We start from the raw sequence: 17,088 nt of genomic DNA, 5'->3' as shown, positions 1-17,088 counted from the left end.
AAAAAATAAAAACAATAGCGAGTCGGTTTATCAAGTTTTAAATATATTTCAAATTTCCCGCTAAATATTATGCTCAATCATTTTTTATGCACGTGACATAAACGTCGAACATTCGCGATGTCGATCGAAATAAGACGAGCGATCTGAGCTGTTTTAGCAAGTTATTTTTCTCCATTTGATGCAACGTATACTTTTTGTTGCTAAAATATATTTCTTTGTCAACAGAATTGCTGTTTATTAACATTTAGTATTTAAATAATATTCGGTATAATAAAATCATGGATATGTAATATATTTAAGTAAGTGTGCTTGATATATTTCACTTTATGTATGTGCGTTATGACAAGATTCAGTGATTTTTCCTTGTTATTTTGTGATACATGTCAAAAGTTTTGCAATAATTATTTACTAAAGCGGAATAGTACGTATGTGAGCAACAAAGTAGGCCTTAAATTAAATAAAACAAGCAAACGCTTTTAATTTGTCATTATTTTCTTCATTGTCATTTGACAGTTTCGTAATTTCTTAATCTGGCACATTTAGCTAAATGAAAATTTAAAAATTTGCTTCGTCACTTACAATTTTCGCAATGGTGTGCGTAAAATTTCAAGATGTAAATTTGCTATGAAGCCCTTACAAGTTTGTATCATTTGTTCACATCGTATGTATCACGTCTAAATTTTATTTGTGAATTGATATTCGAAACCAATTAAAAACATATTATATAAAAATGTTTTCGATAGTGTTATCCACCAACGTGTTGTGGTTTAATGAAATTATTATTGAAACTGTAGGATTTGTTTTGGCGTTTGGAGGCTCTACCACCATTGCGGGAGTACAGCAGGTCTGATCTATCAAGACCCACTCAACCAGCAGCAGTAAGTAATTAAATAAATATAAAAAATAATACTGTTCTAAAGAATTCTTCTCAAATGAACAAATTAATTTGGACCATTGAGTTGCCATTTACTAATTATAAGTCATAACTCATGATAGGATCATGTTTGAGCTATTATTCGTTGTTTCAATAATTCAATCGTTCTTTTCTTCTAACAATTGAAATTTTTTTAGATTATTTGTTTATCTGTTTATATCTTTATTTCTTAGTGCTGATCGTCTATATACAGTTTATTTTGAGCAAGAAAAATGCTTATCACTACCTATGCTTTTAGTTTCCTTAAATATATTAAATTTAATTTTTCTTTTTTATGGTTTTATGAATATTTTAAACGATCCAATATGAAAGGTAAATTATAAACATTCATTTCTTTTTTATTTAAAATATTTAAAGTTGAATAATTAAAAATTACTTGCAATTAATAGGTAGTTTTGAAGTATATATAATTCAATTCGGTGATACATATTTTTAAAAATTAGTCATATATTAGTATTAATATTTTAAACATTCTTTAGTCATTACAGTATTGAATGTTTTGAATGCTTTTAATAAAAGAAACAAAATTTCTTAATAAGCTTGAATCGAAATTAATGATTCATGCAAATGTATATATATATATATATATATATATATATATATATATGATTTTATTTACAAGTATTTCAACATATAAATAATATTAGTGTTACTATGCACATTATATATATATATATATATATATATATATATATATATATCTTGATAGTTAATATATATATATATTATATATATATTATATATATATATATATATATATATATATGTTAAAATTTTTATAATAATTTAGATGCTTACTATATTCTTCAGGGCAATACATCAAATAAAAAAGGGAAAGATATAAACTATTACTACAGTTTGGCTCGGAAAGTATTTTAAGAATGTTTCATTATACTCATTTAATAATTGATAAGTTAAATTAACAAAATTTACCTGATCGTGAATATGTTAAAAATGAATTAGGTTTATTCCAGTTTATACTAAGATTGGAGATGATATATGATTATATGTTGAAACATTTGGGAAGCATGAATATACTATAAAATATCATTCTTTATTTGATGTTCTCTCCTGAAGAATTTGATACATCTATAAAAAATCTAAAATCATCTTCTATTTGCTCAAAATTATCAATATTTATTCTTTCCATAAGATGATGTTCGATCATATTCTAATGTTATGTTTCTTATTCAAGAAACTCATTGTGATGAAAAGGTGATACAATCACATCACACCAAAAATGAAACAATCAGACATTGTGCGTTTTATTTGTCAATAAAAAACAAAACGCAGAAACTTTTCTATTTGATCTCTTAATGTGCGGCGGAAAGATAATAATGATTTGAATAAAGAACAACTCGTACACATGTTTGGTTTTTTGCCAAAATAATTTAGCATGTCAGCGGTCATGTTGTTCTTAAAATCAGCTGTTGCTATATTAAACTAGTACCAAATGCGCCATTTCATTTTAGATGATTGTTTGGAATCTATACTTTGCACCTGGCTTTCTATATTTGATGGAGTCTATTACACGTTAATTAAATTTGATTTATTGGCATTTCTAATCCAATGATAATAAGATACCACTGCATAATCCAAATATATTCTTCTGTAATGGTATTTATGGGCATTTTTATGGAAGTCTGTATTGTCTTTTTACTTATATTTTTTACGATTACTATTTAAAATTCTCTGTAAGGAAATTTGCTAACGTTATTTATTAGTCAAGATCGATTTGTCGGCATTCTATTCCAATGCCAGCAAAAATGCTAAACAAAAATCTTTCTTTATTGTGTGGTATTTTTATGGAAGAGCTTCATAAAAAAAATGCTATTCATTTTTTATTTTCATTATATTCATTGCACAATTCTGTCTCCTACTTAAAAATATGCATTTATTACTGTTTAGACATGTTATATTGCTGACATCTTTTATATTATTGTTCTATTTATCCTGGTTAATTACTATCATTATTTGTCGTTTGTGATTCATTAATATCAACACAAATACGTCATGCAAATTTCGTAGCATTTCAATATTTATCATTATTTCAATTTTAGTTGTTTACACATTTTTCGCTATATATTCTCAAATATTTAAGTTTCTGATGTATGTAGTGAACGGATTTGTTCCTCTTAATCTTAATTGTTCAAATACCTTTTTACCATTGTTGATTAAAATTGATCTTTATTTTTCTAATTTGGATTGTTTATTACTGAATATTCACTATTGCCGTTTCGTTCTTGATTCTGATGCTGATTAATACTAATATTATTATTTCAATATTTCTGATTGAAGACGTTTATGTATTTTTCGTTAATTGTTTTCTGGGTTTCTGATTTCTGTAGCGAATAATTCATTGTTCTTAATGACAATAAAATTTGTGGAAACCGCGCATCAGGGAAATGAAAGTTTCTATCTTGGAACGTTAATAGATTTCTTTTAAAGGCAAGCACTGACGCACTTGGCAAGAATATGAAAATTTAGATCAAAATAATACAAAAACATAAATTATTAAATGCGTTATTACTTTAAATTACTCAGTCATTTGCAATAGATAAATTTGTTATAAAATACATCAGTTTGAAGAAAATAGTTTGTTGTTTTTAACGCAAAGTCTATTTAAATGTTTTAATATGATGTTGGTGAATAATTTAAAAAAAATTGTGTTTGTATCCAAGACTTCAATTCAACCATTCTTCTTAATTTTATCGGTTAAGTTTACTTTTTTGTCTTTCAATATAAGTTCATTATACTCCGCTTAAGTACTTATTATCAATATTATTATTTTAAATAATTAGTTACCTTCTCATTGCACTGGTTCTTAATTTACGCTTTCATTGAATTGAATAAATACACGCTACGGTCTATAGTAAAACTTTCTCTTGGCGTCGCATGTGTAGAATTTACTACTTAGCCATAAAATGATACTATATCACACGTATCCGACACACATACATTTTAAATTCTATTATAACAAAGATTTATTATATACTTTATTACTATCACTATTATTTCCGATTCAATAGCGGCATAACTTTAAAAGGCCTTGATATAATTGATATTGGACCCTAAAATTTTTGTTTATTTTTAGATGGGTGATGTGGATCCTGAAACATTGCTGGAATGGCTCTCCATGGGCCAGGGCGATGAAAGAGAAATGCAGTTAATTGCCCTGGAACAATTATGTATGCTCCTGTTGATGTCAGATAATGTAGATCGATGTTTCGAGAGGTAATTAATAATTAGAATCGATTCCTAAATAAAATTTAGAATAAACTATTTAATGGTGCTTTCTCATTTAGTTGTCCTCCTCGAACGTTTCTCCCCGCACTATGCAAGATATTTCTGGACGAAATGGCTCCCGAGAGCGTGCTTGAAGTGACTGCACGCGCTCTCACCTATTACCTGGACGTGAGTGCTGAATGCACCAGGCGTATTGTCGCGGTCGAAGGCGCTGTCAAAGCCGTCTGCGGACGATTGGCGGTCGCCGAACTTGCTAGCCGTGCCAGCAAAGATCTAGCTGAGCAATGCATAAAGGTATGGATAACTAGAACTTTTTCAATAATCATTCTCACAGAATTACAAGTAAAGATAAATTTTATCGATTGTACGATCGTATTTCTAGGTTCTGGAGCTAATCTGCACCCGCGAAGCTGGTGCTGTGTTCGAGGGCGGTGGTTTGACATGTGTATTGACGTTTATTAGAGAAAGTGGTTCACAGGTAAGTAAATAACTCAAACAGCGTTGTATATATATTTTGAACACTTTATAGTAATTTATAAAACTATGATGCAATGATAATATAATGCCTGTAGGTACATAAAGATACCCTGCATTCAGCTATGGCTGTTGTATCTCGTTTGTGCAGTAAGATGGAACCCCAAGATGCATCTTTGCCAGATGTTGTTGAAAGCTTAAGCACATTACTCAGACATGAGGATTTGCATGTTGCTGATGGAGCTCTCAGGTACAAATTTATTTGATATGGGGATTAATAAATGGCAATCTGATGCTAATTCATATATAATAATCAATTTGTATAAATAAATTAGATGCTTTGCTTCTGTGGCCGATCGGTTTACACGTAGAGGCGTTGATCCTGCCCCGCTTGCTGAACATGGTGAGTAACTATACACAATTTGTGTTACTTATAGTAATGATTTATATTTGTGCTGATTGATTATTTCTTTTGCTAGGTTTGGTTAGTGAATTATTAGCTAGACTGGGAAATGCTGCTGGCCCTGCTATAACAGGCGCAATTTCTGTAGGACCGGTTTCAGCCTCTGGTAGTTCTCAGGCCCTTATGGTGCCTCCAGCACAGGAGCATCATCATGATCAAACAAGATCAGGAAGTGTTGGAACAGTTATATCCTTACTTTCCACTTTATGCAGAGGCTCTCCTACTATCACACATGTGAGAACTATTATTTCTATTACCTTTCTGCCGCACCGATATTCATTACTAACATCCAGATTTATTTATGCAAAATTTTGCTTTACCATTTTTAGGATTTATTACGTTCTGCGCTACCAGAGGCTTTGGAGCATGCACTTCAAGGTGATGAGCGTTGCACCTTGGATTGCATGCGTTTAGCAGATTTACTGATGCTTTTGTTGTTCGAGGGTCGACGCGCTCTTGGTCGCCCTTCGGCTGCTTTGGTCGCCAGCACATCCAGTACTGGTACTCACCTCATCCCTAGATTAAGGCGTATGGACTCTGTTGGTGAAAAGACCCACCGGCAACTCATTGATTGTATAAGGTACTTAATAATGACTTTGATATAAATTGTGATTTTTTAAAGTTAAAATGCTTTTATTGATTTTTGGCATTATTATTATTTCTTAGATCTAAAGATACAGATGCTCTTATTGAAGCTATTGATAGTGGCGGAGTTGAGGTAAACTTCATGGATGATGTGGGCCAAACATTATTGAATTGGGCTTCAGCTTTTGGCACACAAGGAATGGTAGATTTTCTATGTGAAAGAGGTAAATTATTGCGACAATGAGATATAAAAAGAATGTTACATATCATATATGTTGTAGGTGCTGATGTAAATAAAGGTCAGCGTAGCTCATCATTGCATTATGCTGCTTGTTTTGGTCGCCCAGGGATAGCAAAGGTACTTCTGCGTTATGGTGCTAATCCTGATTTAAGAGATGAAGATGGCAAGACACCACTTGATAAAGCAAGGGAGAGAGTTGATGAAGGTATTTAAATTATTTTTTTGTAATTAAATTATTAGTTATTTTATTATAAGAACTAATTTACATTATTTTATTTATATAGGCCATCGTGATGTGGCCGCCATATTACAATCACCTGGTGAATATATGGTACCTATAGAAAGACCAGCTATTGGAATGAATAAAACAGTCTCTGGTGGAACTTTGTCTGAATGCAAAGGAACAGGAGAAGTTGGTGATTCTGCCATTTTGGGAAATTCAGAGGCAATAGATCAAATAGAATCCAATCCACAATCCAATTATGAACTTAAAGGAGACCCTGAAATGGCACCTCTTTATGTCAAAAGATTATTGCCAGTCTTTTGCAATACTTTTCAGTCAACAATGCTGGCTAGTGTGCGTAAGGCTAGTTTAGGTAATTATATTATGCTAAAATAAATACATTATTCATATTAATATTTTATTTCAATCTAGGTAATAGTTAGATATTTACCAGAAAATTTGTGAAATGTAACTTATAATTTTTTTTTTTGTTAGTAAATTATATAATTATTTTTTGTTTTATCATTTTGTGTAGGTCTTATTCGGAAAATGGTGCATTATGCGCAGCCTGAATTGCTGAGTGAACTATGTACTGTTGATATGAATGTTGGAACTATATTGGTCGAAGTCATTGCAACGGTTTTGGACAATGAGGTTAGTTATTATAACAGTTATGAGCAATGTAATGCTGAAAATATTGTTTTTGCAACTAATTTTATTTTAAAACATTATTGTTTCAAAAAGTAATTTTCTAAACATTGTTTTTTTTTTACTGAATGTATGGGCAAAGATGTGAACATATATATATATATATATGAAAGTTTTAAGGCCATTTCCTGGCCTTGCAGATTTCATACAGTTGGCCGACAAATGTTAGTAGGCCAGTGTCATCAGAAAGCCTGACTCACGTGAAAAGGAATCTGGGCGGTCTTAGTTTGTTGGTGCAATCACTTCGAAATTCAAACCGCAATACATCTGATGTCATAGTTGCAGCTCCATTAAGAGTTAATACCGTTGCAAAACAACAGAATAGGGTACTACCACAATCTTTTATTATTTTTTTTTTGTATACTATTGCTCAATTATTATTAAATACAGTGTTATTAGCAAATAAGTTGTTAATCAAATGATTACTTATTTTGCTTTTATGTATATAATGGTTTTATTTAACTCATGAAATTGCCTTGGAATTCTAATATGCGAAATTTTCTATGACATTATTAAAGTATCATTATTTATTTTGTTTTTGTGATAAATTAAATCATATTCCAGATGCATGATTTATATTTAAACTGGACTTTAATTAATGGATTATTATTCAATTATTGGCAATATTGATCTCATATTTCTGTTAACTATTTGATCAACCATTCTTTCATGAATTTCAAAATATATTGTATAATGTAAAATTTCTATAATGAAAGTAATATTTAAAATACTAACATATTACAGTTAAGCATGCGATAGTCAGAAGTTCAAGATAAGAATTAACTTTTTTATTGCGAAAAGAATAAGATTATTTCTATTATTATTATTATTATTATTTACATTGAGTTAATTTAAAGCATGCTTTGTCACTGATGTCGTCATCATCATTAAAAAGTTTTGTTAAATGTTAACAAGTACCTTTGCGTCTTGTAATGTTTTATATTAACAAATGTATGATAGATAATGAACCCATGCTGGTTTTTGTGGTAGTTCCTATTCTGTTACAGTATGAGCCTTGGTCCTTGTTCCGATAATAATTTATACAGTATGAAACTACTAATGATTTGCAAATTTATATATGTATATATATATATATATATATATATATATTTATAATTATATCGTGATGGATACATAAATATATTTATTTCTATTGCTTAAATATATGATTAAACATATATTTTTAATTTTACCACAAGGATGACGATGAAGGACATCTAGTTGTATTAGGAATCATAGAAGAACTTATGTGCAAGGTGCCAGAAGTATTCTTAGATCACTTTGCTCGCTTAGGTGTTTTTGCAAAAGTACAAATGCTAGCAGGCCCTCAAGATCAATCGATAGAAACAGAAATAAAAAATGATGTGGAAATCACACAGGCTCAAGCAGGTGTGTAATCTATTTTTTCTTAAAAACTTAATCTAATATATTTAATTACTTTATCTTAAACTATTTCAAATTACATGATTACAGAGACAGATGGAAGTGAGGACGCTAAAGAAATTTTGCCAGGAAGAGCATATCATTGGCGTGACTGGTGTGTGTGCAGAGGAAGAGATTGTCTCTATGTATGGTCTGATGCAGCAGCTTTGGAACTTTCGAATGGTTCAAATGGGTATGATTATTTTCTAATGAAATATTTTGATATTTATTGTTAATAAATGTCTAATTTTTGCAGATGGTTTCGATTCATACTGGATGGTAAATTAGCTACAATGTACTCTAGTGGCAGTCCCGAAGGAGGCACTGATAGTTCAGGTTATATTTTAAATCTTGTGTATAATTATATTTTTATAAAGTTTACTTTTGCTAAAAGTCGTTAAATTTTCAGAAAATCGTGGCGAATTTCTGGAAAAACTTCAACGAGCTCGATCAGCTGTAAAGCCCAATGTAAGTTCGCAACCAATTCTGTCCAAACCAGGTCCTGTAAGACTGGTTGTTGGAAACTGGGCATTAGCTAGTAAGAAGGAACAAGAATTACACATTCATAATTCTGATGGACATCAACAAAGTACAATACTGAAAGACGATTTACCAGGGTTTATTTTTGAAAGTAACCGAGGCACCAAGCACTCATTTATCGCCGAAACCAGCCTTGGTTCGTATATACTTACCGTTGCGTAGTATGTTTTTATTTTATAACCGTTTATTTCTTATTAGGTCCTGAATTCACATTAAGCTGGATAAATAAACGCAATAAACGTCTGCGTTCCAAAGCAGAGGCTGTGAAAGTCCAAATTAAAACTCTAGCCAGTGATCTTTATAATAGATATTTCAAGGCAGCTCAAGCTGTACCTCGGGGTGCAGTTGCCAAATTAGTTGCAATAGTTTCACAAATTGAAAAAGCGTGTCTCAAGCAGTATCAAAGTGCAATATCGGAGTGCAAGGATACAGGTATAATAATTATTCTAAAAAAGTCATAAATAATTATATTTTAAAATCTTAAATATTTACATATGTTTTTTTTGTAATAGGGGAAAATGACTGGCGTCATATTTTGGAGACTGCTTTAGGTGATCTATTGAGCATTCTTTATGAAGATGGTATTGTCAGTGCTTATGAATTGCAGAGTTCAGGATTAGTTCAATCACTGTTAACGCTTCTTTCAGTTAATTATTGGTGTCAAGGTTTGCTTTTGTAATTACAATAATTTAAAATAATGTTCAGAATAAATATATTTTAGTTATTTTTCTAGGTTTGCCAACAAACAAAGCCGCAAAACTTCAGCGACAACGTGTTGCTTTATTCAAACAATGTTTTCAAGAAGGAGTTAACAATATAATGAACAAAGGTGAACAATTTGATATCAGTCCTAAGCCAGCCAGCATCCTCGTTCAAAAATTAGTGTCTGTTCTTGAGAGCATTGAAAAATTGCCCATATACACCTATGATACACCTGGGACAGGTTATGGTTTGCAAATTTTGACAAGGCGTTTAAGATTTCGATTAGAAAAATCTGCATCAGAAACTACTTTGCTGGATCGAACAGGAAGAAATTTAAAGATGGAGCCCTTAAGTACAGTTGCTCAACTGGAAAAGTACTTATTGAAAATGGTAGCAAAGCAGTGGTATGATATGGAGCGTAGTACATTTACTTATTTGAAGAAGTTGAAAGATTCTAAAATGACATTTAGACATCAACAGGATTTTGATGAGAATGGTCTAATTTATTATATAGGCTCTAATGGTAAAACTACTGATTGGGTGAACCCAGGACAATACGGACTTGTTGTTGTATTCAGTTCTGATGGAAAGAGTTTACCTTACGGAAAGTTAGAAGATATATTATCACGAGATAATGTCTCTATTAATTGCCACACAAATGATGACAAAAGAGCCTGGTTCAGTATAGATTTGGGTGTGTTTATAATTCCTACCGCTTATACTTTACGCCACGCTCGCGGATATGGAAGATCAGCACTTCGAAATTGGTTGTTCCAAATGTCTAGAGACGGTGTGACTTGGACTACATTGTATGTCCACTCTGATGATAAAAGTCTATTTGAACCTGGCAGTACTGCCACATGGCCAATAGAAGTCACGCTTGATGAAACTCAAGGATACAGACACGTACGTATTCAGCAAAATGGTAAAAATGCATCTGGGCAGACTCATTACTTAAGCCTCTCTGGTTTTGAGATTTATGGGCAAGTTGTATCAGTCTGTGAAGATTTAGGAAAAGCTGCAAAAGAGATTGAAGCACGTATTAAGAAAGAAAGAAGATTGTTGCGTAGTCAGATAAAACATATTCAACCAGGAGCTCGAGTTGTGCGTGGCATTGATTGGAAATGGCGTGATCAAGATGGCTCACCACCTGGTGAGGGAACTATCACTGGTGATATTCACAATGGATGGATTGATGTAAAATGGGACCATGGAATACGAAATTCTTATCGTATGGGTGCCGAAGGCAAATATGACTTGCGTCTACTTAATTACGACCATGACGTAGTTGTCTGCAAACCTTTAGCTTTACCTCTTCATAATAAAAAAAGTGATGGCGATAATAATAAGACTAGTGTTTTAACCAGCCGAAAATCCAGCTCTACGCCCAGCTTACCCGAAGCAACTGATGGACAGATCAAGAATTCTGTTGCATCTACAGAACAGGCAGCTTCTGCCGATAATTTGGCAGCAAAACAAGCCGCCGAAGCGATTGCAGAGAGTGTACTTTCATGCGCTCGAGCTGAGATAGCTGTAAGTTCTGATGGATCAGCTAATAATCAGACTGAAGTATCTGTTGTGGTGCATTCCTTAAGAGAAAGAGAGCCGCACAATGATCTATCAGCTATAAATAATTCCACACAAGCTTTAAACAGCAGTATATCTACTGATCTTGAAACTATTGTGGAAAGTCTGATTTTAAATGAGGCAATGCCCACTAAAAACACAGCTAGTTCTAGTAACAATAATCAATTGCGCAGGCAACAGAGTTCCTCAGATGATAACAAAGCTTCCAAGTCTTCAAATAACCAAAAGAGTAGTATTGTATCTAGCAACTCCACCAATAATTTAAACAAATCTTCATATAGGCATAAGTTGAGCAATAGTGTTGTGCAACAAAATATTTCATCCTTGGACCATGGATTGTTGAGTGCGGAGGCTGTAGAAGTATTAGATAAAATGCGAGAAGGAACTGATTTATTTAGAAACAACACGAACAATATTTTATCTAGCGATCTGTTACAGCTTCCTCCAGGTATTTTAATGGGTAATACAGCCAATTCTCTAGGCCTTATGGCCGCAACTTTAGCGCCGTCTCTTAGAATATCGGTTGCTTCTCATAACGATCAGAACACTGAAAATTCATCCGAAAATTCGCGTATGTCAGCTTTCAGATACAAGAAAAGTTCAGGATCGATTGATAAATATTCAAATAAACAAGTCGATGAAGGATGTACTGGAAGTGGTAAAGATGATGCTGAGTTGAACGCGAGGAATAGTACTAACAATTCCAATCCAATGAGTGTTAGTGTACCAAACTTAGCAAGTGAAAGCAATAATCAAATTGAAACTACCTCAACTGCTGGACTGTTAGAAACGTTTGCAGCAATGGCTAGACGCAGAACGTTAGGTAATATTTACATTGGTTAGTTTCTTATTTTGTATCTTTATGAATTATTTGATCATAGTTGCACGATTGCCTCATTTTTCCAGAGATATATGTTTCAGTTTGTACATTTAGCGAAATTCTTCATATGCATAACTAAACACGAAAATTTTATGGATGCGCCATTTATGTGCTATGTAAACCAAAGTTTTATCATTTTTGAATCATTTGACAATTTTCTGATAGCGTAGCAGGCCATGGAAAGTTGTAACATTTGGAAAATATTTGGGTAAATGTAAATTTAGATTTGGGCATAATTTTTTTTAGGAAGCGTAATATCTCAGGTGGGCGGCGGCAGTGCTACCGCAACGACCACTGCACAATCACAGCCTACCACAGGTGACTGTAGCGGTTCACATGCATTATGATACTTTTTTTTGTTCACCTGGTTTGTTATTGTAGATTCGAAATGCAAACATTTATCTTTATTTTTGTTTCATGGCATTTTGTTTTACATCATATAATTTCATAGATACTAATAATGAAGTGCCATGTGCACGTTAATATTTCTATCAATTTGTGAATGGTACCACGTTATTTTTTATATAACGAAATACGTTCTTGTCAATGAATGTTTCACCCCCTATTCATTCATAATTTTTATTTAATAATTTAATGCCACAAATAAAACGATATTACTACGGATGACGATGTTTTAATATACTTAAGTAACTAATAATTGAATTTGTTGTTTAGTAGAACGTTAAACATGAATCTTCCCATTCATTTTGATTTGGATAGCTCTTAATTATATCTGCACAGTAGATTTTTGGACTGCAACTCGCTCTTTAGATGTTATATTGGTGTGTGTATATATCGCTTTTGTTTGAAAGCTTAATTTTTCATAAGGAGGCGTATCAAACGTGATCGCCAATTGCCAGACATCAAATAATCAGCATTCTGGCGGCGGCGTGACCGGATCCTTCTTTCCTCGAGGACCCAATTCCGTTTCTAGTCTGGTGCGTTTGGCTTTATCAAGTAATTTCCACGGAGGTTTTCTTAGCACTGCTCAGAGCTATCCAAGTCTGACCAGCAATATTAACAATGCCGGTGTGTATTAACTACTAATTATGTATGTAATTACAATAACTATGCAATAATTCTGAGGTGTTGGGTTTTTAGCAGTGTTTCAGCGATTGATATGTGATTATTTTAAAGTTGACTACGACTCAACGTACTAAGAAATTAAAATTACTTAACATAAATATTGCTAAATACTTGAAAAATCCTTCTTCTTCTACTTAGCATTGTTAATTTCATTTCATTCAATAAGCTTTTTTCATTCATTTAAACAATACAATGTCTCAACTTTACACCTTATGAAATAATATTTTTAAATCTTATAAATATGTATGACATATGTTGATAAAATAATTTGTATGCAATATTTTTTTAACATTTTGTGTTACTACTTACAGCAGCCCTTGATTATTTTAAAATATCTCTTACAAAAAACTTTCCTAGATCTGTAATAATTTTATGTAATATTATTTTTTACATATTTAACTTTATTTCTTTTTGAATTAAACTCTACAATTAAAATAGAAACAAAATTGTACTTATTGTATTTTCAACACAGGAGCAAATAACTCGCAGAGTATCTCTAATAATGAAAATCAAGTTCCATGTCTTAGTCAAGCACTAACTATGAGTTTGACTTCAACTAGCAGTGACAGCGAGCAGGTAACAAATATACCTAGATATTATTTTATATAGCTGTGGTTTATTTAATGAACAATATTTCAAATTGTCTTGTACATTTTTTTAGGTATCCTTAGAAGACTTCTTAGAATCTTGTAGAGCACCTACATTGCTTGGTGAGCTGGAAGATGACGAAGAAATTGAGGATGAGGATAATGACGACGATGAGAACGAGGATGATGAAGATTATGATGAAGTCAGTGTATGTACTTTTCGTATTTATCACATTTGCCAAATATTGTAATTAACACTTTGAGAAATTAGCAGGTCATGGTCTCACGTAATCTGCTTTCATTTATGGAAGATGAAGGTTTTGAAACTAGAGCTACCCCAGCGGTGGCTCCCCCGGGATCTAAACGTAGGTCTTGGGATGATGAATTTGTATTAAAGAGACAATTTTCTGCCTTGATACCGGCATTTGATCCTAGGCCCGGTCGCACAAATATCAATCAAACTACAGGTATCATTTTAAATGGATTGCAAACATGATTAGTCAATGGTCAGAGTACATATATAAATAAATTTACAGATATTGAAGTACCAGCACCAGACGCCGGTGCCGAATCTCCTATTCCAGGGCTTGATGGTGATGGGCCTGCAAAACCCCAATTACAACTTATTCTCAAAGGACCCAATTTACCAGGGGTGCCTGATATTGAAGTAAGAAAAGGAGTTTGCTTATATTATCTAGTTAAAATTATATATGAACGCACATTGAAAACATTATACTATTTTACAGATTCCATTGGAATCGTGCGAATGGAGTATATTCCGGGCTGTACAAGAGCTGATTCAACTTTCTGAAATTGGATCCAAGCAAGATAAACAACGAAGAGTTTGGGAACCTACGTACACGTAAGTTTTTGCTCATACTTTATTTATTTAATTGTGAACTTTTAGTTTAATGAATATTTTTATGATACAGCATAATTTATCGAGAAGCCCGTGACGAAGATGCGGATGAAGGAGGCCGTATGACACCTCTTGTAACTTTATACTCACGAAGCGGTGCTAGTTCCATAGCCGGTACTACTTTATCACCTTCCTCTCCATCACAGCAAAATGCACAACAAAACACATCATGTACAGTTGAAGATGTTTTACAACTGCTGCGACATCTATTTGTTGTCACCAGTTCGGACGGCATAGCTCTTTCACCTGATCTATTTACGAGCAAGAAAATTACAAATAAATTACTACAGCAAATACAAGAGCCCCTGGTTTTGGCAAGTGGTGCCCTTCCCCAATGGTGTGAAGAACTAAATCAATGCTGTTCTTTTCTATTTCCTTTTGAGACTAGGCAGTTGTATTTTAATTGCACTGCTTTTGGGGCTTCAAGGAGTATAGTTTGGCTACAAACTCAACGTGATGTGTCACTAGAAAGGCAAAGAACACCAGGGTTAAGTCCGCGAAGAGATGATCCACATGAATTCAGGGTTTGTTTAATTTTATCTCAACCATTTTAATGAGATTTTTTTAATTCTATCATGATCTATTATATACTTTTTTAAAATTGCAGGTTGGACGCCTTAAACATGAGCGTGTTAAAGTACCTCGTGGTTCAGGACTGCTAGATTGGGCTGTGCAAGTAATGAAACTTCATTGCACTCGTAAATCTATTCTGGAAGTGGAGTTCTCTGGAGAAGAAGGCACAGGTCTTGGTCCAACATTGGAATTCTATGCATTAGTTGCAGCAGAACTACAAAGGCGTGATCTTGGTTTGTGGATATGTGATGACGATGAAACTAAGTCACAGGGATCAATTGATCTGGGAGAAGGTGTGAAACCAATAGGTTATTATGTAAGACGTGAAGCCGGCTTATTCCCAGCGCCTCTACCTCAGAATTCTGAAGCCTGTACAAAAGCTGTGAAATACTTTTGGTTCCTGGGAGTTTTTCTTGCCAAAGTATTACAAGATAATCGTCTAGTTGATTTTCCATTATCTCAAAGCTTTCTCAGGTTAATGTGTCATGGTGAGATACAAGATACTGTTAATAATAGGATAAGAAATAGGAGAAAAGTTGATGATATAATGACATCAAGCTTAACGAATTCTGAAGCAAGCAGTAAAAATGCCGATCAGGGCTCAGAAACTTCTGGATTTTATGGTGTTTTGGAAGATAAAATGCCATGGTACTATGGTGTTTTATCATTGGATGATTTGAAAGAGCTTGATCCTGTCAGAGCAGAATTTTTATTACAATTAAAAAATCTAATTAAAAGAAAGAAATCAATTGAAAGCGATTCTACTTTGACCGCAGATCAAAAATCTAAAAAAATATGTGATTTAAAATTAAATACAAACTCTGGAGAAGTAGATATATCTGATTTGACACTTACGTTCACTTATATGCCTAGCTCTAGAGTATTTGGTTTTGATCATGTAGAACTCATACCAAATGGTGCAGATATAGAAGTAACTATTGAAAATTTAGAGCAGTATAGTGACCTAACAATTAGTTTTTGCTTAGATGAAGGTATAAGGAAACAATTGGATGCTTTCCATAAAGGGTTTTCACAGGTCAGTTTTATGAGATTTTTATTTGAGAGTGTCAACATGAAATTGTTATCAATTAATAAGTTTTTATATTTTGTAGGTGTTCCCAATGGAAAAATTATCAGCATTTAGTTCACAAGAAATTCGTGTCATGCTTTGTGGTGATCAGCATCCTCAATGGACTAGAGAAGATCTATTAAACTATACTGAACCTAAGCTTGGTTACACAAAAGAAAGGTACGAAAAGATAGGACTTAGATATGACGTATAGATATAGAAGATATCATTTAATAAATGATTGTTTTTTTTTAGTCCTGGTTTCTTGCGTTTTGTAAATGTTCTTTTGGATATGTCTGGAGAAGAACGCAAAGCATTCCTGCAGTTTACAACTGGATGTAGTTCCTTGCCACCTGGAGGTTTAGCTAATCTTCACCCCCGATTGACAATTGTTAGAAAAGTGGATGCCGGTGAAGGCTCCTATCCTTCAGTTAACACTTGTGTTCATTATCTTAAGCTTCCGGATTATCCGACGGAGCAATTATTAAAGGAGAGGTTATTGGCAGCCACACAAGAAAAGGGCTTCCATTTAAATTAATTGAATGGAAGTGACTGTATTTCTTACTTTAATGTATTATTTTTTGTCATTTAAGTAATATTTTTTATCATAAACAATACAAGACTAGGTTGTGTTATTTTTGTGAAATTTACGTTTTTCATACAGATGTTTAGTGCAGTGTCATTAGTCTGTAATGAATTAATTTTGATTCATATTATATTTAGTTATATTATTAATTTTGTGATTCATGTAAGGAATGGCAAATCCTTGCTTGTTTTGTAGATGTGATATAAGTATAATACCTATAACAATGGTTTATAAGACCAATAAATTTTGAATTATTCATCAAA

At 32.7% G+C, this 17,088-nt stretch overlaps 1 protein-coding gene across 5 annotated transcripts; it reads left to right on the top strand.

Moving 5' to 3' along the window:
* The first annotated feature begins 265 nt into the window (after positions 1–265).
* On the top strand, positions 266–16,857 carry LOC113368374 (E3 ubiquitin-protein ligase Ufd4). 5 transcript variants are annotated; one of them, XM_026609921.1, is made up of 31 exons: positions 266–299; positions 795–878; positions 4,029–4,168; positions 4,240–4,474; positions 4,563–4,658; positions 4,753–4,904; positions 4,990–5,057; positions 5,134–5,351; positions 5,447–5,697; positions 5,784–5,926; positions 5,984–6,148; positions 6,228–6,539; positions 6,702–6,820; positions 8,074–8,263; positions 8,348–8,489; positions 8,553–8,632; positions 8,706–8,972; positions 9,035–9,268; positions 9,349–9,501; positions 9,570–11,948; positions 12,252–12,323; positions 12,834–13,034; positions 13,564–13,667; positions 13,753–13,881; positions 13,953–14,145; positions 14,215–14,345; positions 14,425–14,540; positions 14,611–15,121; positions 15,205–16,206; positions 16,283–16,419; positions 16,495–16,857. In XM_026609921.1, exons 3-31 carry the CDS (start codon positions 4,029–4,031, stop codon positions 16,775–16,777), a joined length of 8,223 nt encoding a protein of 2,740 aa, XP_026465706.1. In that variant the 5' UTR covers positions 266–299; positions 795–878; the 3' UTR covers positions 16,778–16,857. The 5 variants fall into 5 exon arrangements, with proteins under 5 accessions (XP_026465706.1, XP_026465705.1, XP_026465703.1 ...); XM_026609920.1 differs by having other exon boundaries at positions 13,950–14,145; XM_026609918.1 differs by having other exon boundaries at positions 13,753–13,887.
* Positions 16,858–17,088: the final 231 nt, after the last annotated feature.

The sequence above is a fragment of the Ctenocephalides felis genome, unplaced genomic scaffold (assembly GCF_003426905.1).
Source record: "Ctenocephalides felis isolate EL2017-DRISC unplaced genomic scaffold, ASM342690v1 CF-g0.4_SCAFFOLD_01170, whole genome shotgun sequence".
NCBI lineage: Eukaryota > Metazoa > Arthropoda > Insecta > Siphonaptera > Pulicidae > Ctenocephalides > Ctenocephalides felis.
The sequence above is the reverse complement of the archived record's forward strand: the minus strand, read 5'-3'. Positions and strand labels throughout refer to the sequence as shown.